Below are 21,498 nucleotides of genomic sequence, written 5' to 3' on the forward strand. Positions count from 1 at the left end.
TTTTCACCATAGTGACTGAACCAAAGTAACGCTCCCAACAGCCACACACGAATTCCAGTTGTGCCCAGTGTTGCAACATTTGGCATATCCCACAGCTAATTGCTGATACCAGGGACTTCCTTGCCTCTCTGCCTTTCTTCATGTCTGCAGGGCCCGGCCATGTTTCACCCTGACCATCCATTCCTTTCTATTTCTGCTCCCCGGATGCAAGACCTTGTTGGAGAAACTGGCCATTTTCAGGGCATTTTCTGACCCAAACCTTAAGTTTGTATGGATATTTGTGGGCATTTGCAGACATTCAACTAAACCTACTATTTACAAAATCTTAGGATGACAGTAACTTCAGGAGCCACGTGTGGTCTATTTCCCCCTTAAGAACAATTACGTTGGGCGCCTGGGTGGCTCAGTGGGTTAAGCCTCTGCCTTCGGCTCGGGTTATGATCTCAGGGTCCTGGAATCGAGTTCCGCATCGGGCTTTCTGCTCGGCGGGGAGCCTGCTTCCTCCTCTCTCTCTCTGCCTGCCTCTCTGCCTACTTGTGATGTCTCTCTGTCAAATAAATAAATAAATAATAAATAAATAAATAAAAATCTTAAAAAAAAAAAAAAGAACAATTACGTCACATGCGCCAGGGTCTCTGGCGCTGCTGCGCATTTCCTTAGGCTGTTGCTCCTGCGCCAAAATCCCTTTCCACAGGCTACTTCTCACCATCCTTCATGGCACATGCCCTCCACATAAGCTTCCTCAAATCTCTCAGTTGGACTTTATGCCCCACGCCTCTGCTGCCACTGCACTTAGCCCTCCAGACCACCCACCGGAACGTAGTAGAACCCACCATCTCTCCCACTGCCCTGCACCACCAGGTCAAACCAAGATGATTGGACATGGCTCTTGCCCTTGCGTCTATCATGCAGGTCAGAAAGCTCAAACTCACCTGTGTTCATGAGTGATGGCACCACCGCGGCAGGCACATTTCATCTGGGAAGGAACTAAACAGCTTCTCCAACAGGTAATCATTCCCTTCTTGGACAAATCTGAGTTCACAGTACATTTACAAGGAGCCTCCTGCATGCCAGGTGCTGTCCTAGGTATTGCAGAAACAGAAAATAAGGAATAGCTCCTGTCTTCAGGGAACTCAGGCTTCCACAAACTAGATTCCCTCTTTCCTGCCATTGGCCTCAGAAACAGAAACAGGTAACAAGGGCCCTTCTTCTTCCACATGGGAACACTCAGATTATCTGTCACCCAGGAAGTGGAAGGAAGCATGGTCAACACTCCGAATGCAAATCAGGCAATGGGATTAGAGGCAAAAGTAATCTCCAGTGTTAGAAATGAGATGGTAGCCTGGGGCAGGCACACGGGGGATTGACTGTCAAGTAGCGAAAGAGAGCTTTCTGGAAGGATGGCAATGCCCATCTTAATTGGGGTGGTGGTTACAAGGATGTATACATCTTATCAAACTGTATGCTCAGAGTTGCTTTAAAAGGAAACAGGTTCAAGTCCACACACAGGGACTTGCAGTCACTCATTGGGTGTATCACCTCATTTCTTTCTTTTTTTTTTTTTTAAAGATTTTATTTATTTATTTGACAGAGAGAAATCACAAGTAGATGGAGAGGCAGGCAGAGAGAGAGAGAGGGAAGCAGGCTCCCCGCTGAGCAGAGAGCCCGATGCGGGACTCGATCCCAGGACCCCGAGATCATGACCTGAGCCGAAGGCAGCGGCTTAACCCACTGAGCCACCCAGGCGCCCCTATCACCTCATTTCTATTTGTAAATCTCCATTTCTATCTGTAAACATGGTTTGTGAGCTAATTCGATGACTTTCAGGCCCCTTATTTAAATAAATTCTTGCTGTGAACCAGAGACAAAGGAGCTAGCTCCCTGGCTGAAGTGGGCAGGGGCGATCTGAAGGTGTCCTTCCAACCCCTTCCCCTCCTCACAATGAGAGGGCGCCATTGTCTTCAAGCCCCACCTAGCTCTGACAGGCACTGCTTCTGTCTCTGCTGGGGATTTGCCTCAGGCTAAATATATCCCTTCTTCCTCCAAACCATTTGGTTTCTAGATTCCTCTGGAAAGAGTAGGCTTTTGTGCTCCCACAGAAGAGGGAAGCAGGGACAAGAGAAGGGCCATGCCTCTCCTCTCCCTTCCCCTCCTCTTCCTGGTTCATTCCACACAATACCCGCAGCGAGTGTTCAAGAAGTGGCTGCAACACGAGACCTCTCATTAATGGTCAATTCCAGTTACATTAAAGTACTTAATAAAGCCTGGATTACTGGGTCATTAGGTTTCTCGTAATCCCAGTGGCCTTTCAGCAGGGAGAGGCAGAAGGCCTGGCCCTAGGCCTCTAAGCTGAACAGAAAAATTAATGGGTCTTTATGCCCAAGATAGTTGGTCATGGGGAGGGAGGTCACATTTTTAATGTTTCTCTCCTGCTCTGACCAGCCCAACTTCTGCTCATTTTGCTTTTAGAGAATTTATCACTAGTTTCCTGCATTTGGGAACATGAAAACCCTTCTTAACATCCACAAAGCTCAGTTTCTACACTTTTACAGCAAACTTGAGGACACACACACACACCCCTATTATTAGTTCATTAACTTAAAAAATATCTTGATGGATCACAACATGGATAAACACTGAAGGACAGAGTCACCTCTGGAAGAGGCAGGCCGTGTTCAGGACACACCTTGACTTGAAGTCCCCAAGTAGCCATCAGCCCCCGGGGGCCATGCACACCCACCAGCTGGATCTCGCGGAGCACACTCCCATAACCAGCCATGGCGGGCAGGAGCCAATCCCAGAAAAGCCAGTGGATAAACCTTTCACCACTTTCCTTGCGACCTTCGTCCCCTCTCCAGGGTGGTCTGTCTCATGGCTAAAGGAAAAGAGAAGATGTGGCCACAAGTACCAATGGAGTTGAGGAGTAGGTTGACGGTGGGGGAAGGAAGGATAGCCTAGGATCAGAGTCCCAGAGGTTCTAGAACGTACCAGTATAACATGAGCCATTTATGTATTTAACATTTTCTAATGTTTTAGTTTCTAATGTCTAATAACATTTTCCAGTGTTAAAAAGGTAAAAAGAAACAAGTAAAATTAGTTTTAATAATATAATTTGCCCAATATGTCCAAAATATCATTTTGATGTGTAATACTTATAAAAAATTAAGACATTTTAACTTTTTTGTTTTTCCTAAGGCTTTGAATTCAGGGGTGTATTTCACATGGAGAGCACATCTCAGTTCAGACTGCCACATTTCAAGGACTCAATACCCACATGACTAGAGGCTACCCTATTGGTGAGCGTGTACGAGAAAGCAGGGAAATGAGTATAGACTCACCCTCACAGTTCCCAGCAGTGGCGGGCGTGGGTGGAGGGCAGGCAATAGTTGTGGTGGACGCCACCCTCCTGCAGTTCATCACCACTCCCGACAGGCACACCTACTGTGTCCCAGAGCCAGCACTGAGCAGCTCAGGAGCACAGCCTGCACAGACCTGGAGCCCAGCCAGAAGATGTGCAGCACAGTGTCCTATAGACAATACCGAGTGCAGCTTGTGGGCCCAATCCAGGCCATGGAGAAGCTGCATTTGGCTCCCCCCAGTGTTTTTCTTTTTCTTTTCTTTTCTTTTTTTTAAGATTTTATTTATTTATTTGACAGAGAGAGATCACAAGTAGGCAGAGAGGCAGGCAGAGAGAGAGAGAGAGAGAGAGAGAGAGAGGAGGAAGCAGGCTCCCCGCTGAGCAGAGAGCCCGATGCGGGACTCGATCCCAGGACCCTGAGATCATGACCCGAGCCGAAGGCAGCGGCTTAACCCACTGAGCCACCCAGGCGTCCTCCCCCAGTGTTTTTCAATCTCTTGAAGTAGTTGTTGTGTTTATAACCTTGTATTTCCTTCTTGGCTCTTGCAAACACTGCTGTAAGGCCACAGTTCTTGAAGACAGTCCTGGATTTAATCTTGACTCTCCCACTTTTTAGCTGACATTGGATACATTGAACTCTTCATGTGTCTCCTACTATAAAACTGGAGATCACAATACTTCACAGATGTTTGACTTTGGTGAGATGAGGAATTAATTGGCTAGCACAAAGCTGGGTACATAGTAAGTACTCAATAAATTATGGTATTAGTTTTCACTCACAGGAGGCTTGAACTCCATAGAGCCCCTACCACGGTCCTATTTCAGTATGGGAGAATTGGGAAGTATGTGCACAGCAGGAGTTCTCAAAAACAACCCCTTACACACACAGATGTTGGCCAACAGTTCCTGCACTCACAATTTTTAGTTTGTTTCCTTTCTCTATTGCCCACAGGTATGGTTCAACTGAATTAAGCAATCTTCACTACTAAGGCACTACAAATTTTAAAAAGCTTATTTCTGGGAAGGAAAGGGGAAAGCTAGCAATGACATCAGCAGCCCCTCCTGCTAACCTTCATCCTGCTTCCAAGGTGGAAGACTCTTGGAATTGGCACTGAATGCTGCTGGTGAAAGATATTAACGACCAACTTGGACCAAGACTTAGCCATTGTTCGACCCCCATTTTTGTTTTTTGTTTTTGTTTTTGCTTTTTATGGGGGAAATTAAGAGTCAGGGACTTTAAAACATCTAAACCAATCATGTTAAACTCTATACCATGACCCTCTAGCCTGAGGTTCAGCCTTCCTGACCATCTCCACCGCCATAGGCTTTAAATTCAGAAATGTAGGTAGGAGCAAAACATGGGCAGCCAGTCACAGGGAACAGAGGCCACAGAACAGGCCCATGAGGGAGACTAAGGAAAACTCTTCCCAGGCAAACTATTTTCCCATCTTCCCTTTCTGCTCTTTAATGTAAATTGTTAATGTAAATGTTGCTTCTTCATTCCTTTCTACAATTCACATATTGACCATGTGCTCAGCACTGTCTTAGGCATTTTGATCCTCCTATTTTTCAAAATAACTCTTGTCCCCTCTACCACTTTTTCTTTTCTTTTGCATTACTCAGTTTCCTGTTTGTTTTTTGTTTTTTTTTTTTTTGAGTGTCCATGCTTCACTCTCAAGAAAAAGACATGGCTCCTTTCTTTACAATAAACGAGTTGCTCCTGGGGGATTAGAAGAGGGACAGACAGTCTGAGCAGCACCTAGAGAGCCAACATGGAAAAAAAAAAAAAAAAAAAAGGAGCACGTGGGTAGATAATGGAGCAAAGACAACTGCAGGGTTTTTATCTGTGCTCCAGATTTAAGTAACTCTTTTGTTATCAAAAATAACTATGTCAGCATCAATAACCTGCTGATTACAAAATGCATTCTTGGCAGAGAGGGGGAATTAACATCTAATGAACACTTGCCATCTGCCAGGCACTGTGCAAGGCTAATGATTCTCAGTATTTTAGTGGTCAAGGACTCCTCTGGGATTCTTGTGGAGACTATAAAATCTCTCCCTCAGAAAAACTCAAATGAACACAAAATTTTACAAAGAATCACAAGGGCAAACAATGTTCCAAAGCATAATCACAGACTCCAGATTAAAACCCTTTGTGTTAAGCCCTTAGGATCCCAGAGCATGTCATTATTGAGACAAGATACCATTATCCCTACCTTACAGATGAAGGGCCATCCCTAAGGTCACATACTAAACATCAGAAACATTTCAGACAGAGTTGTCTGAACACTACTTGCTGTCCTAGATAAAAATGTCATTTGATTTTTACTGTTATTATAACTGTCACTCCTTATTTTTAAACAAAGAAGTAAGATTATGTGAGAAACTGAAATCTGTGCAAAATATTCCAGACTCAGCCACAGCACATCAGTAAGCTCAGAATTCCCAGGGGTTCTAATCCCATTTCCTATCAGCCAAAAGCCCCACTCCTCCTGAACTCACCTGCCCAGAAAGGAAATAAGCCAAAAAGGTGCTTTTCTTAGCCAGGTTTCATAAGCCTCAGAACAGAAGCAACCTGTCAATAATATCTCAATAAAACTACAGGGAAATTTTTTGAAGAGGCAATCTCTCTTTAAGATAATCTATCAGTCGGGCGCCTGGGTGGCTCAGTGGGTTAAGCCGCTGCCTTCGGCTCAGGTCATGATCTCAGGGTCCTGGGATCGAGTCCCGCATCGGGCTCTCTGCTCAGCAGGGAGCCTGCTTCCTCCTCTCTCTGCCTGTCTCTCTGCCTATTTGTGATCTGTGTCTGTCAAATAAATAAAATCTTTAAAAAAAAAAAAAGATAATCTATCAGTCAAAATGGGAATTGAGAGACCAGTCAAAGCCTATGGATATGAAACAAAAGAAATTTAATTTCAGAATATTATATGAATAACAAAGACAATGCATAGGATTGTTTCTTTACAGTTACATATATATATATGATATATAGTCAAATAAGAATGAAAGACAAAAAATGGTGAAACAGTTAAGGAACCTTGTTTCGCTTGCTGAGCAAGCTCAGGGAGAGCCAAGGGCGACCCCTGCTACGAAAGGCCCTGGGGCGGGAGTGTTTTTCCCAACAGGCTCTGCCAGTCTCCAAGTGTCTGGGGGAGTGCTCAATGGCTCTTCAGCACCCCTGGCTGTGGCCTCGCATACTCTAGTTTCCATGGCAACCCAAGCACTCAGGCTATTATGTACTCACCTCCTCACTAGCCCCTCCACTGACTCTCCATGAGTGGAAAGATGTCAGTTGGCACTGGCTGCCTGAGAAAACTAGCTTTTCCGTGGGGAGTTTTAGATTGGGTTAATTACCACTGGTTTGAAAAGCTTGTCCATTTTAGGGACCCAAATTTTCCCCAAATTCTACAGCAATCTTGCCAAATGCCAATACCCAAGTTTAGATCAAGGTCCTGTCTTCAGTACAAAAGCTTCAGGGTGGAGGGGACAGGGATGAGGATCTCCCTGGGAAAAGGAGTTCTATTTAGAAAAGACCTTCCAGCATTTGTGTGAGGCCTGTACAATGCAAGGAAGCAGTGAGAGTCTAGAGAAGTCTGTTGCCAAAGATGGCTTCCCTGGCTATGCATGGGCCACACGGCTGGTCACTGCAGGGCACAGGTGCAAGGACCACAGGTTCTCTGTATCCAGAGGCTCCTGGGAGGGAAGCTACACAAAACCACCACTGTCCAGGCAGAGAGAAGGGATTTGCTGGCTTCCCTACAACCCAAGAAAACGGCCACCTCTGGATCACCCAGCAGTCACCAGAGTCAACTGCCCTGTACTATACTATTTCCCAAGAGTGCTCCTGAGAAGGACATTTAGGGTGAAGAGTTGGGGAAGGAGCGGCTGCGGTTTGTTTGTTACAATTTGTTAAGTACCAGCTCCTTCAGCATGTGCTAGCACTCAGATACAAAAAAGTACATGGCACTCAGATACAAAAAGGTACAATCAGTATCTTCTAACCTTTCACTGTGGCACTGGAATTTTTCAAACCAGATTCCCTGGTCCCAGGGCAAAAGTCTATCACACTAAAAGGTTAGAAACTCCAGTGTCTATGGTTTTCCCGGTGATCTGAATCGAGGAGGTGCTCTTGTCTTCACGTTTATGCCCGCTGGCACGAAAACACTGCCCTGTGCTGACACCCCATCAGAACCATCACAACCGACCGCAGAAAGAAATGAAATGTTAAAAGCCATAAAAGGAGGGATTTCCAAAGAGACTGTTCCAACATGAAAAATAAACATATCAGATTTTAAAAAAAACTTATAGATTAAAACAACTGTTAAATACTGGCTCAAAAATACCCACCCACCAAGTCAAAAGGGAGACAGTACCCTGCTGTGGCAAATGATAAAGGGCTTTTGTCTTGTAGTTAGTTCCCTGTAAGATTCCACAGGATAGGAACACTTACATATTGCAAGGCAGAAAGTTATGCTGTTTTTCTCTCAAATTTGGATTCCAACTGGATCACAGCTTCAACTAAAAAATGACCTATCATACCCTTTAAGCAAGGGAAAGTATATTTAATAAATAACTTAAATGAAATACACATGCCCAAATTCACACACAAAGTGCCCAAGGGGGCGAGCTACACAAAAGCATGTGTGCGTGGCAAGCACCTCTCCCACCACTGTAGGCCCGGCACACTTCCCTGGGGTACCAACCCATTCAACCAGTGAAAGTCTCCTAAGTCTTAGCTGCCTCCTCAGATAGAAGCCCAGGACAAAGCTAGTGACAGGAAGTATCAGGTCACTGCTCTGCACTCTCCACCTGATGCCACGCCATTCTGGGAGGAACCACTTAGTAAAGAAAGGAAGCTTCGGGTTAGGGAGAACACTATTTCAGTCTGGTCCTATCAAAAGCAGTCTCTGTCTGCATTCACTCGTAGCAGGTGCTTATTTTCTCAATAAGGAAAAGCTAACTGGAAACCTACACAAATAAATTTGCTAACAAGTATTTTTAAGAAAGACATATAAATGTTCTGAGAAAGGGCTTTCTAAGAGGCTTATACTCCTCACCATCTGCTGTTCACAATCCATCGGGCTGGAAGGCCAAATCTTACACTTCTCTTCACTATTGTTGGAGTAGCCAGTGAGACAAGAAGTACGGAAGAGAGGACTGACAGCTGGACACAAAACCAAACCGTGCTCTGCCAGCATCATCCTCCATTTCAGCAGAAATGCAGCTTTTTCAAGAGTTCAAAGATAACAAGTCCCACTTTGCAGGGCAGCCGCTCCCCAGGAGCCTGACTGGGCTCTGGCGCAGGGTGAGGGCAGCTCAACAGCTCCACAGAGCAGGCCCACTCAAACGCTCCCGCCTCTGGCCACACGCCCCCAGGCAGTGAGTGTTTACACCAGATGAAAGCCACACGGCTGCTTACCTCTAACACACATGAACATCCTCAACCCCGTCAAAGCCCCAGCCCCACCTCCAAACTACTCCTTTGCCCACCTTGACAAGGAGAGGGGCGGTGCGGCAACCCTCCTCCAACACTGGTGATCAGCCACAACCGCTTCTAAAGGAGAAAGTGCTCTTTCAAATCCTCTCAGCCCTGCAGAGTGACGCGCCCTTCCTCCCGGGGACGCCAGCTTGCCCTCAGCGGACAGTCTGACCTGCACACCTGATCCCTTAGAAGGATGCAATACAATCCCACCCATCAGCAGTCACCCTGGACACAAAACCAGCTGGTCCCATCCTAGTCACACTCCAGAGTTTCCAGTACATTCAGATATTTCAGGAAATCTCTATCGAGCTGTCAGTGACTTCCCTTGAGTCATAGGGATCTGGCACAGAATATTGGCACCAGAGATGTTTTAGGCAAGGAAAGACTGAATGAAGGCGACGAGTTTGGCAACCGCACAATTACTTTGGCACCACGGAAGAAAGGGGAGAGAGGGAAGGGAGGGAGAAGGGACAAAGTTTAATAACTGACATTTGTTAAAATATGGTATCGTTCTGAATTCTCCTTTTTCAATAACGCAGGTCAAATATCCTACACCCTCAGGTCCAAGAAATTATTTTTATAATTCCAGGAAAGCTGGAAGTTCTTTGGACAAATGGTATTGAGGAATACGGCCTCATGAGATCAAGAGCTTTCCCAAAGCTTATGGTGAAAAAACAAGGGAAAGATATCTGTCTTAGGCATAATTTAGATGACCTATCCAAAAAATGGCTTTAAAAAAACAAATAGCAAATTAACAAGAAACAACCAAAATAACACCCATACTATCAAAACAGAGAGAAGCCCCAAGTATCAGTTAAAAATAATATCAGTCCACCAGGACTGACAGCACTTTAAAAAAAAACAAACAAAAACTGGTAGTTGAGAGAACTTTCAGATTTTTAAAAATAATATCTGCTAAAACAAATTCATGGAATGAGCACTGGAGCCCAGCTGGTTCTGCCCATTTACTGTGCTATGTGAGCAGGCTGGCTGCTTAGTGGTTTCCCCACAATGCTTTCAAAGACAAGAGAAAGAGAGATGCCAGCACCCATTCAGGAGACAGAGTCTGCAGACATTATCCAGTGAGTGCGGTTAGAGGTATCAGTCAGGTCACAGGATTAGTTGACTTTCACAATGCTAAACGCAGCAAGCTGCAAGTCCAAGCTTCTCTGTGAGCAGTAATGACGTCTGGCCCACTAAAGAGGAAATTCCGGGTGGACAACAGGAGCACTCTGGATTCTTCAGAGGAATCCTAGGTTGAAGAAAAAACAAGAATATTAAGCACATTCATAAATATTTCTTTTTGCAATCATCCCACCTGAAAGCTAGCGAGGCTGTACTTAATATTTTCTACAAACTGAGGATTAAAGAGCTTAACTGAGAATTTGTGACTTCTACCAAGTAAACATTACTTTGTCTATGTGCTTTAATCTCAATGCATTAAAACAACTTCATGGCAATAACAGTTACCGCTGTACTAAGTGCACATTTTGCACCAGACTCTGCTCTGAGTTCCCTGTGTACATGATCTCATTTAACTTCACAACAATCTGTACATGGGATAAAGCTCTTGCCATGTTACAAGTGAAGAATCTGAAGCCTACACAAATTAACTTTCCCCAAGATAAATAAATACAAGCAAAAAGCTGGGAGTTGAACCAAAGCCTAAGTGAATGCAGAGCTCCTGGCCTTCCCACCACTATGCCTCTTGCCAGCAAATGTTTACTAAATGCCTAGTACATGCAAGGTACTGTCAGCACCAGGAGGAAGAGAAGAAAACAGGAAGTCACAAACCTATTCTTAAGTCTGGCCCTTGTCTTCCAGAAGAGAAACTATCTACAGATACCAGACAATACATGTGAAGTCAATAACTATAATAAATCATACTAAATGTCAACGTTTTAGTACCATCAATAAGCAATGGAAAAGGTACATCTGGCTGGATTAGCTAAAGAAGGTTTCAAAGAGGAGGTATGGTTTAGGTTGGGCTTTCAAGAATGGGTAAGGTTCTCACTACTGGCATACTGAAATAATGCCCATTAATAAGAAAATAATGAAAATAATGCCCATTAATAAGAAGGTGCTAAATCGGGAGTTCTCATCTGGGAGTAAGGTTGCCCTCTCCTCCCCAGAAGATACCTGGCGATGTTTGGAGGCATTCCGGTTGTCCGAACTGAGGGAAGAAGGGTGTCCTGGCATCTACTGGGTAGAGACCAGGGGAAGCTGCTAACCATGGTACAATGTACAAGGCAGCTCCCCACGACAAAGATCTGACCCAAAATGTCCACAGTGCCACATCAAGAAGCCCTGTGCTAAAGAAATGCCTTTATGGAATATGTGCTTGATGATGTTAATAAAATTACATTATTGCCTTCAAATAATATTGCTTTTACAAGATCACCATCAAAAACCTCCAGTTATATTCATTGCATAAAAGAATTAGATGGCAGGTAAGTGGATCTGTGGCCTTGGAAACTGGAAGAGAGTTCAGATCTGGAGATTCTGGTCTGGGAGCAGATACCCTACAGAGAAAATAGAGCTGTGGGTTAGCCCAAGTTGCTGAGAGGTAAAAGCAAGAGCAAAGATAAGCAGAGAATTCAAGAGAGAACACTTAAAAACACAAAGAGGAGGGGTGCCTGGGTGGCTCAGTCACTGAAGCGTCCAACTCTTGGTTTCACTTAGGTTGTAATCCTGGGCTGGGGAGAGTGAACCCTTCATTGGGCTCTGGGCTCTGCACGAGGTCTTCTTGTCTGTCTCCTTCTGCTCCTCCTCAACCCCACTCACGTACTCTCGCTCTCAAATAAATAAAATCTAAAAAAATTAATAAAATGAAGAGGGGAGGGGTAGGCCAGCAGTAGTAAGCTACCACAGAGATGGAAAAGTCACAAGGAAGAACAAGAATAAGGTAGCATCATAACAACCAAGGCAAGCCTTTCGGGCTGTAGGAGGTGACCAAGGAGAGAACAAAATGGAAATGTCACTGCCTAATCTAATTCCAAGTGTTCGTTATCTGTAGACCCCCACTTTTCTGAATCACTAACATTTTTTTTTTTTTCTAATTTTAAAGTAGGCTCCATGCCCAATGTTCAGGGCAGGGGGACTGAACTCAACCCTGAGATCAAGAGTCACATGCTCTGTTGACCAATCCCAGCTGGGCGCACCTGATTCACTAACATTTTTGAGAATCTAATAAAACTATACATTCTGTCCTCCAAAAAGGCACCTACACATAAAATGACATCAACAATATCAGGAACTTGAGGGGTGCCTGGGTGGCTCAGTGGGTTAAGCCACTGCCTTCAGCTCAGGTCATGTTCTCAGGGTCCTGGAATCGAGCCTCGCATCAGCCTCTCTGCTCAGCAGGGAGCCTGCTTCCCTCTCTGTCTGCTTCTCTGCCTACTTGTGATCTCTCTCTCTGTCAAATAAATCAATAAAATATTAAAAAAAAAAAAAGAAAAAACAATATCAGGAACTTGATCAGAGCCCTTAGGAGGTCCACACAACAGCTCAAGAATCCCGGCTTTAAATCTTTTTTTTTTTTTTTTTTAAATTTTAAAGATTTTATTTATTTATTTGTTAGAGAGAGAGAGCACGAGCAGGGGGAGGGGCAGAGGGAGAAGCAGGCTCCCCGCTGAGCAAGGAGCCCAATGTGGGACTCGATCCCAGCACCCTGGGATCATGACCTGAGCCAAAAGCAGATGTTTAACCGACTGAGCCACCCAGGTGTCCCTGCTCTAAATCTTCTTGCTAAAATGAACTTGGCTTATTTCCTTAATACATTTCTCTCTCCTCCAAGTATAACTATCAATATAAAAAGACTACCATTTCTTGATTCTTTTTTATTAAGATTTTATTTATTTATTTGAGAGAGAGCATGAGTGAGAGAGATCACAGAGGGAGAGGGAGAAGATTCCCTGCTAAGCAGGGAGCCCAACGCAGGGTTCGATCCCAGGACCCTAGCATCATGACCTGAACCGAAGGCAGATGTTTAACTAACTGAGCGGAGCCACTCAGGCTCCCTTTTTATTATTTTCAAAAAGGAAAGGTATATATGTCTGATACAAAACAATGTATACTTTTTTTAAAACTTTTTTTTTTTTAAGATATTATTTATTTATTTGAGAGAGAGAGATCACAAATAGGCAGAGAGGCAGGCAGAAAGCGAGGAAGGGAAGAAGGCTCCCTGCTGAGCAGAGAGCCCAATGCGGGACTCAATCCCAGGACCCTGAGATCATGACCTGAGCCAAAGGCAGAGGCTTAACCCACTGAGCCACCCAGGCGCCCCAAAACAATGTATACTTTAAAAATAACTTACGCTTAGTTTTAATTCACCAACACCCATGTAGAAATACTTAGACACACATAACTCAAACACCCAACTCCCCTCAGACAGCCCTGCCTACAAGTCAGAAGCAAGATGGAAAGAAAAAAGTGCTAAGATAATTCATTCAAGGATAAGGACTGAGACCATACCAAAATCTAATCTTCTAGAGAAGAATAAAGATTTCTCCATAAGGACTGGACGTTAGTTATCTTCCTACTGCTGATGTCTCAAATCATAATTACGTTCCTGTCTCAGCAGTAAAAAGCACATGTCAAACCAGGGATCACTTCATCTGCCGTGTTCTATCTAATCGTAACAATTGCTACTTGTTAATGCTTCTAAAACATTATTTCAATTAAGACTCATAAGAAATCTGTGAACTCAATATAACTATTATCCTTATTTTCAGAGGAGGAGAAGGGCTCAGAGAGAATGAATGGTTTTCCTGGGCCAGAGGAATGATGACTCAAATCAGGTCTAACAGCAAATCCCCTGGTCCTCCCCGTGGACCACACGGCTTCTTCAGAGGAAAGTACAGCAGCTGCTGCCTTTTACCAGAAGAGCCTGGGGCAACTGGCACTCTCCACGCCAAATAATCTTTTTTATCCTAAGTATTCTCAAAAATATGTTGTATGGAAAAAAAAATATGTTGTACGATATGATTTCCAGGGTCCGTCAGCTGTTTATTAGCTAGAAAGCCTCACTGAAGTCTACACAGAAAAAGAACATAGCTATTCCATGTTTATGGAGCATATTCTTAGCACTTCTGTACTTGGTTTCACAAATTAGTTTACACTTGCTTTTAATTTGCTTAACAAGTGTTCTTAAGATCTCTTTCACATGTGTCCCATCTGTCCAAGAATGCAGGGACTGTGTGGGTCTGTCTTCACAGTTCTACCCCTCAGCACCTGGGACAGTGCCGAGCAGATGATCAAGAACCATCTGCTGAAAAAGACCCAGCCTGGCAACCTGATGTTGCTTCTGACACTGGGAATTCAAACACTACGACTGACGGACTAGACGCAGAAAGGACTTACGCTTGGTAAAAACACAGAATAAGTAAAGTCAGTACCTTTTTTCCCTTCTTTCTTCCCCTCAGGCCATTTCAATCTTGTTGGTGTCATCGTGACAGCTGGAGAGCCAGAAAATAACTGTAACAAGAACATTTTATAGTGGTTTAAATCTGCTAATGTCATTCCTACAGACAGACTTTACTAACAGAATTATTCGCTTGTTCAATTTCCATGTGAAGAGTTTTACTGAGGCTGATTATATTTATATATCATTAGTCTTAACTGATTTTATTGCTGGCTTAATGAAGCCCGCACGTGTGGGGCCCCTAGAAGGACTACCCAACAGATACCACAGTGCCAGCCAGGCCCAGCTCAATGGTACCGGCCCCACAGAGTCTCCCAGCAGGAACTATTCCCTTCAGCACTGTTTGTGGAGGTCCTTCACTGTATTTGGCATCACAGCATATGACTGGCTATATCCTTCTGGAACTCCACGTGTTTGTTTTGACCATCAGCATAAATGAAAGGATTTAGAAAAAGGCACCAGAGAAACACAGTAAAACAGGCAACAGTATATCAATATTTCTCCTTTCTACAAATGTACACAAAGAGGAAGGCCAAAGAACAGTATCTTACTAAGTTCATATTTTCTTTGCTGGCTCTCTTCAATTCACCAATGGCTACAGATTCCGGAGTAGGATACTTGTTTTTCTTTTCTGACATCATCTGATTTCCCAGGACCTTCCGCTGATTTAGGAAGAGAAAATATGTGATTTATAAAGATCTACTGTATCTGTATTGTAGCTAAACTGGCTGGTCTTTAAATCTATAGTTTCTTAGTTTAAAAAAATTTCAGATTTCAAATAAATTTCAGATTTCTGATAAATTCTCCCAGGCTGTCTTATACAAGGGAGGCCAAAGCATGTTACAAAAAATTCTGAAATCATTGCCTGCCTTTTTAGGTGATCCCTTTTCCTCTACATTTGAAATACCTGAAATATAAGAAAGTTTTATAGTTCATTTTTTTTTAAGATTTTATTTATTTATTTGACAGAGAGAGATCACAAGTAGGCAGAGAGGCAGGCAGAGAGAGAGAGAAAGGAGGAAGCAGGCTCTCCGCTGAGCAGAGAGCCCGATGCGTGACTCGATCCCAAGACCCTGAGATCATGACCTGAGCCGAAGGCAGCGGCTTAACCCACTGAGCCACCCAGGCGCCCCTTTATAGTTGATTTAAACTAGCTAATGCAGGCAAGTTACAGTGTGCTTCTAAGACCATTAAAAAAAAAAAGTTATTTAGCAGTATAATTTTTTTTTAAAGTTTTATTTATTTGACAGAGAGAAAGAGCACAAGCAGTGGTAGCAGGAGAGGGAGCAGCAGCCTCCCCGATGAGTAGGAAGCCAGATGCGGAACTCGATCCCAGGACCCTGAGATCATGACCACAGCCAAAGGCAGTTGTTTAACCAACTGAGTCACTGAGGCGTTCCTAGCAGTATAATTTTTTTACTCAAAGATGTATTGTCCCTGGCAGCTGTTAAGAGCCCCCTCCCGACTCAGGGATACTTCTGCTAGGTCCACTCTAAGTCTGCTTCCCTGTCATGTCTTTGTACAGGATTAGAAAACTTGGAGAAAGTCTTTAAGAGTTTCTAATATAACACAAGAGCGTACAGGCCATCTTAAGGGGGTCACATGACTATACTGTCATTCAGAGCACAACTAAAATCGCTTTCATCTCTGAACAGCTTAGAAGCTGACATAACCTACTGTAATAGCTGATAGTGACAATTCTACCATCTTTAGGGAAATCTTCCCTTTTTTCTTCTTAGAGAATAAGTTTAAATCCCCAGAAAAGAACTTAACAAAGCTAGAACATGAAACTCTGCAATATAAATCTTAGCAATTTTTTTAAAAGATTATTTACTTATTTATTTGACAGAGAGAGACAGCGAGAGAGGAACACAAGCAGTAGGAGTGGGAGAGGGAGAAGCAGGCTTCCCAAGGAGTGGGGAGCCCAAGGCAGGCCCCGATCCCAGATGCTTAATGACTGAGCCACTCAGGCACCCCTCTTGGCAGCAATATTAGGAATATTCCAATATAGGGGCACCTGGGTGGCCCAGTGGGTTAAAGCCTCTGCCTTTGGCTCAGGTCATGATCCCAGGGTCCTGGGATGGAGCCCCACATCGGGCTCTCTGCTCTGCAGGGAGCCTGCTTCCTCCTCTCTCTCTCTGCCTGCCTCTCTGCCTACTTGTGATCTCTCTCTGTCAAGTAAATAAATAAAATCTAAAAGAAAGGGAATATTCCAATATAATAAATTATTTACATGAGAGAAATTCTGGAGGAAAAACTCTAGCCCAAAAAAGGGATCAAAGAAGAATATAAATCGAATAGCTAAAACACAGAAAAGCTGGAAAAATGAGACTACTACATCTTCCTTTCAGAAATCAGCTATCCCCTCAGTAAGCTGAAATGGGGATGCCAGGAGCCACAGGACCGGCTGTAAAGCTTCTAATGAACATTTTTAAAAAAGATTTTATTTATTTATTTGAGAGAGAGAAAGAGCAAGAGAGAACACAAACAGGGAGGAAGGAGAATAAAGGAGGAGAGGGAGAAGTGGGTTCCCCACCTGAGCAAGGAACCCCATGTGGGGCTCCACCCTGAGATCATGACCTGAGTCAAAGGCAGCTGCCCAGCCAACTGAGAAACCCAGGAGCACCTCTAATGAACCTTCACTTTTTTCATTTTTTTTCCATTTCTTTTTTTCAAATTTTATTATGCAGTATTAGCCACCACACAGTACATCATGAGTTTTTGACGTAATGTTCCATGATTCATTATTTCCAACAAACTTTTAAAAAGACATTTCAGGGGCACCTGGATGGCTCAATTGGTTAAACATCTGACTCTTGGTTTCGGCTCAGGTCTTGATCTCAGGGTGGTGAAATCGAGCCCCAAGTCGGGCTCTGCACTTGGTGCAGAATTTGTTCAGTGCAGAATCTGTTGGAGATCCTCTCCCTCTTCCCCTCCCCCAGCTCTCTCACTCTCTCTCTGAAATAAATAAAATCTTTTTAAAAAGGGGAAAAAAAGGAAAGTATCTCCTTAAAAAAAAAAAAAAAAGATATTTCATTACCCGATCACTATTGAGCAAAAACAATTTTCTATTAATAGCTCAAAAGTCTCTTCATTCATAATGAAAAAATCCTGTTTCATAAAATTCGTTAACATTTATATTTAAAATTACTGTTCTAAAATGTCTTATACTGATAGGATTATAAGCTCTTTTATAATTCTAAAGTCCTAAATTCTCTCTCCATAAAGAAATGGGCAGCTGCCAAGAGGATACTCCATATTCACATTTTAAGCCACATTAAGCAATACATCTAGAGCCACTGCAGAACTTTCTTTCACTAGGATGAAAAAACTACACCCCTCTAGCTTCAGTTAAAGAAATATTTGACTAACAACTTTTTAGTTTATTTGACTAATAGCTTTTTTGTTATCAATCAGCTCAATGACAGGAAGTCAGAGGGAATGACAGACTTCCAAATAAAATGAACCAAGAAGGATATTCATTTTATGAACGACATGTCGCAGGTGAATATACTGCTAGGGTTCTAGAAAAATAAATGAATTTCTAATTATAGTAAAATACATATAAGACAAAACTTACCATTTTAGCCATATTAAGTGTCTAGTTGAGCAGCATTAATTCCATCCATACTGTTGTGCATCACCACCAGCCATCTCCAGAACTTTTGCATCTCCCCAATAGAAGCTGGATACCCACTAGACAATAATTCCCAGTTCCCCCCATACTCTTAGCCCCTGACAACCACCATTCTACTTTCTTTCTCTATGAATTTGACCATTCTAGTTATCTCATATAAATGGAATCATATAGTACTTGTTCTTTGTGACTGGTTTATTTCATTTAACATAATGTCCTCAAGGCTCATCAATGTTGTAGTATATGTTAGAATTTCCTTTCTTTTTAAGGCCAAATGATATTCAATTGTATGTATATACAATATTTTGTTTATCCGTTCACTTGTCAGTAGATACTTGGGAGTGGCTTCCACCCTTCACTTACTGTGAATAATGCTGTTACAAACCTAGGTGTGCAAACATCTGTTTATGTCCTTGCTTTCAATTCTTTTGGGTGCATACCGAGAAGTGGAACTGCTGAATATTAAACTTTTTGAGGAACTGCCATCCTGTTATCCATGATAGATACACTGTTTTACATTCCCACCAACAGCGCATGAGGGTTTCCAATGTCTCCACATCCCCACCAACAAGTGTTATTTTCTGGCTTTTTCCATAATAGTCATCCTACTGTGACTTGCTATCTCACTGTGGTTTTCATTTGCATTTTCCTAAAGATTAAGTGATACTGAGCATCTTTTCATTTGCACATCTTCTTGGGAGAAATGTCTAAGTTCTTTGCCTATTTTTTAATTTTTTTTCTTGTTTTTGTAAGAGTTCATTATATATTCTTGACCTTAACTCCTTCTCAGACATATGTCTTACAAATGTTTTGTTCCATTCTGTGAGTTGCCTTTTCATTCTGTTGATCACAAAGCAAATTTTGATGGTAAGCAAGACTAATGCCTCAGAGGCTACTGGCCCCCACAGAACTGAGAGTGAATTCTAAATTTCTATTAATGATAATAGCTAAGACCAAAATGAGATTTAGATAATGTAGCAATGGTTAATAACTGCAGCTTAAAGAAAAAAAATATATTTTTATATATATTTTTAGAAAATATATATAAAATTTTCTTAAAATATATATAAATATATATATTAATTTTATTTTTCATTTTAATCAGAGCTCCTTACTCTTGCTGGATTTATAGATTTTAATAATGTTAAAACAATTTTTTTTAAAGATTTTATTTATTTATTTATTTGACAGAGAGAAATCACAAGTAGACGGAGAGGCAGGCAGAGAGAGAGAGGGAAGCAGGCTCCCCGCTGAGCAGAGAGCCCCATGCGGGACTCAATCCCAGGACCCTGAGATCATGACCCGAGCCAAAGGCAGCGGCTTAACCCACTGAGACACCCAGGCGCCCTTGTTAAAACAATTTTAAAAAGAAAAACAGCAGAACACAGAACGGTGCTTAATCTCTCTCCAAGTTAACCAGAACCTTGCCTTAGTTTATGCCTGAAAATTCGAACCCCATTATCATGTTATCTACTGCCATCTGATGGCAATATGCAGTAGCTACAAGTTCAGATAGTCCACAAGGATGTGTAAATCAAACAAGCATAACGATGGCATCAACAGCACAGAAGCTGATATTGTATTTGTTTTAAAAAAAATTTTTTTAAGTAATTTGATACAAAGGAAGAGAATATACAACTGGATTAAAATGTTAAGCTTACAAAAATTTCAGCTACCTAAAACTCACTAGCCTATTGGAAAATCCATTTCCTAACCATTTCTATAAGACTGTCAACTCCCTCACTTCTCCATAGCTTCTGCAAATTGTGCAGTGAACCTTGTGGCACAAAGCAAAGAACTCTCCACACTGCTCAGGAATGGGGACTCTGTCCTCAGTCCCAAAGAAAAGAAAGGACCTTTCTTTTACTCTCTAATCGTACAGCCCCTTCTCCAATTTGAAACACAGCAAAATGCTATAAAAATTAAAAGTTTTTCCAAATTCTATCTTTATCTTCTTACAAATGAACCCTTTACAGGATCCCAAAGAATAGAAGAAAACTGTTTATGCCTAAAAAAAGTCAGACTGTTAAGCTTTCTCAAAGTCAATGCTAAAATGACAGCATGGCATACCAACCTTAATAAGGCCACTGAAGGAACGTGAACGGGCTCTTTTCTGTACCCGAGGAGTAGAAGATTCTCGCCCTGGCGTTTGGGTCACAGACTGTTTATTAAACTAAGAAAAAACAAACATTTTATTATTATTTCCCCCCATCATGAGCTAGGATTCTATGACAATCAATAGCTAAGTGTAAATATCCAGACAAGTCCAAGAATAAGTAAGTCTGTACACATATGGATTAGTAGGTTAGAAAGCAAATCTCAAAGGCAGAAATCATGTTGCCAAAAAAGTCAAAATTTATTAAATTACTCTAAGGAGATGGCACTTTATTTTCCTTTTTCTTATGTACTACGAAATTGGAAGTATTACCCCTATTTTACAGATTAGGAAACCAAAACCCAGAGAGTTACGTAATTTGCCCACGATCTCAGCTGGTAATCAAGATTTTTTGGCAGAAAGTATCTTGGACATAGAGAGTGACTAGCACAACTAAAACAGTTCTTAATTTAAAATAAATTGCATGCAGAATAAAGAAGTTACTAAAGCTCTTTAAACGGACATCTATCATGATTGCTTGCCAGTATTATCAGAGGAAATACATCAAAATAAAAAGTGATTAATTTTATCAATATCAGCTGTCTGTTTGATAGTATCTAACATGGAGAAATGCAAGATATAAAACACTGTATTGTCTCTATGTGGAAAACCCAGAAGTCTCCACCCCCAAATTACTAGAATTCGTATAGCAATTCAGTAATGTGGCAAGATACAGTATCAATGCACAGAAATCAACTGCTTTCTTACACACTAATAATGAAGCCGTAGAAAGAGAAATTGGAGAATTGATTCCATTTACAATAGCATCAAAAACCCTAAGACGGGGCGCCTGGGTGGCTCAGTGGGTTAAAGCCTCTGCCTTCGGCTCAGGTCATGATCTCAGGGTCCTGGGATCGAGCCCCACATCGGGCTCTCTGCTCAGCGGAGAGCCTGCTTCCTCCTCTCTCTGCCTGCCTCTCTGCCTACTTGTAATCTCTGTCTGTCAAATAAATAAATAAAATCTTTAAAAAAAAAAAAAAGATTCTCCAATTTAAAAAAAAAAAAAAACCCTAAGACACCTTGGAATAAACCCAACCAAAGAGGTGAAGGATCTATACTCTAGGAACTTATGAAAGAAATGTAAGAAGACACAAAACAATGGGAAAACATGGGACGCCTGGGTGGCTCAGTTGGTTAAGCAGCTGCCTTCGGCTCAGGTCATGATCCCAGCGTCCTAGGATCAAGTCCCACATCGGGCTCTTTGCTCAGCAGGGAGCCTGCTTCTCCCTCTGCCTCTGCCTGCCTCTCTGTCTGCCTGTGCTCGCTCTCTCGCCCTCTCTCTCTGACAAATAAATAAATAAAATCTTTAAAAAAAAAAAAGAAAAAAGGAAAACATTCCATGCTTGTGGATCAGAAGAAAAAACACTGTTAAAATGTCTATGCTGCCCAGAGCAATCTATACTTTCAACGCCATTCTGATCAAAATACCAATGGCATTTTTCAA

The 21,498-nt window shown here is 42.4% G+C and overlaps 1 protein-coding gene across 2 annotated transcripts in view; it reads right to left on the bottom strand.

Annotated features, from left to right (window-relative positions):
• Positions 1 to 6,246: 6,246 nt before the first annotated feature.
• ARHGAP19 (Rho GTPase activating protein 19) overlaps positions 6,247 to 21,498 on the bottom strand; it is a 67,869-nt gene continuing 52,617 nt past the window's right edge. The window contains exons 9-12 of one of the 2 annotated variants that reach the window (XM_044240237.1): positions 19,974 to 20,072; positions 14,814 to 14,924; positions 14,237 to 14,315; positions 6,247 to 10,092 (exon numbers count right to left, since the gene is read on the bottom strand). In XM_044240237.1, the coding sequence (XP_044096172.1) occupies positions 10,082 to 10,092; positions 14,237 to 14,315; positions 14,814 to 14,924; positions 19,974 to 20,072 (300 nt within the window). In that variant the 3' untranslated portion in view covers positions 6,247 to 10,081. Of the gene's footprint in view, positions 10,093 to 10,972; positions 11,363 to 14,236; positions 14,316 to 14,813; positions 14,925 to 19,973; positions 20,073 to 21,498 lie in introns of those variants that run through there. The other variant, XM_044240236.1, reaches the window with a different exon arrangement.

The sequence above is a fragment of the Neovison vison genome, chromosome 2, assembly GCF_020171115.1.
Source record: "Neovison vison isolate M4711 chromosome 2, ASM_NN_V1, whole genome shotgun sequence".
Classification (NCBI taxonomy): Eukaryota; Metazoa; Chordata; class Mammalia; order Carnivora; family Mustelidae; genus Neogale; species Neogale vison.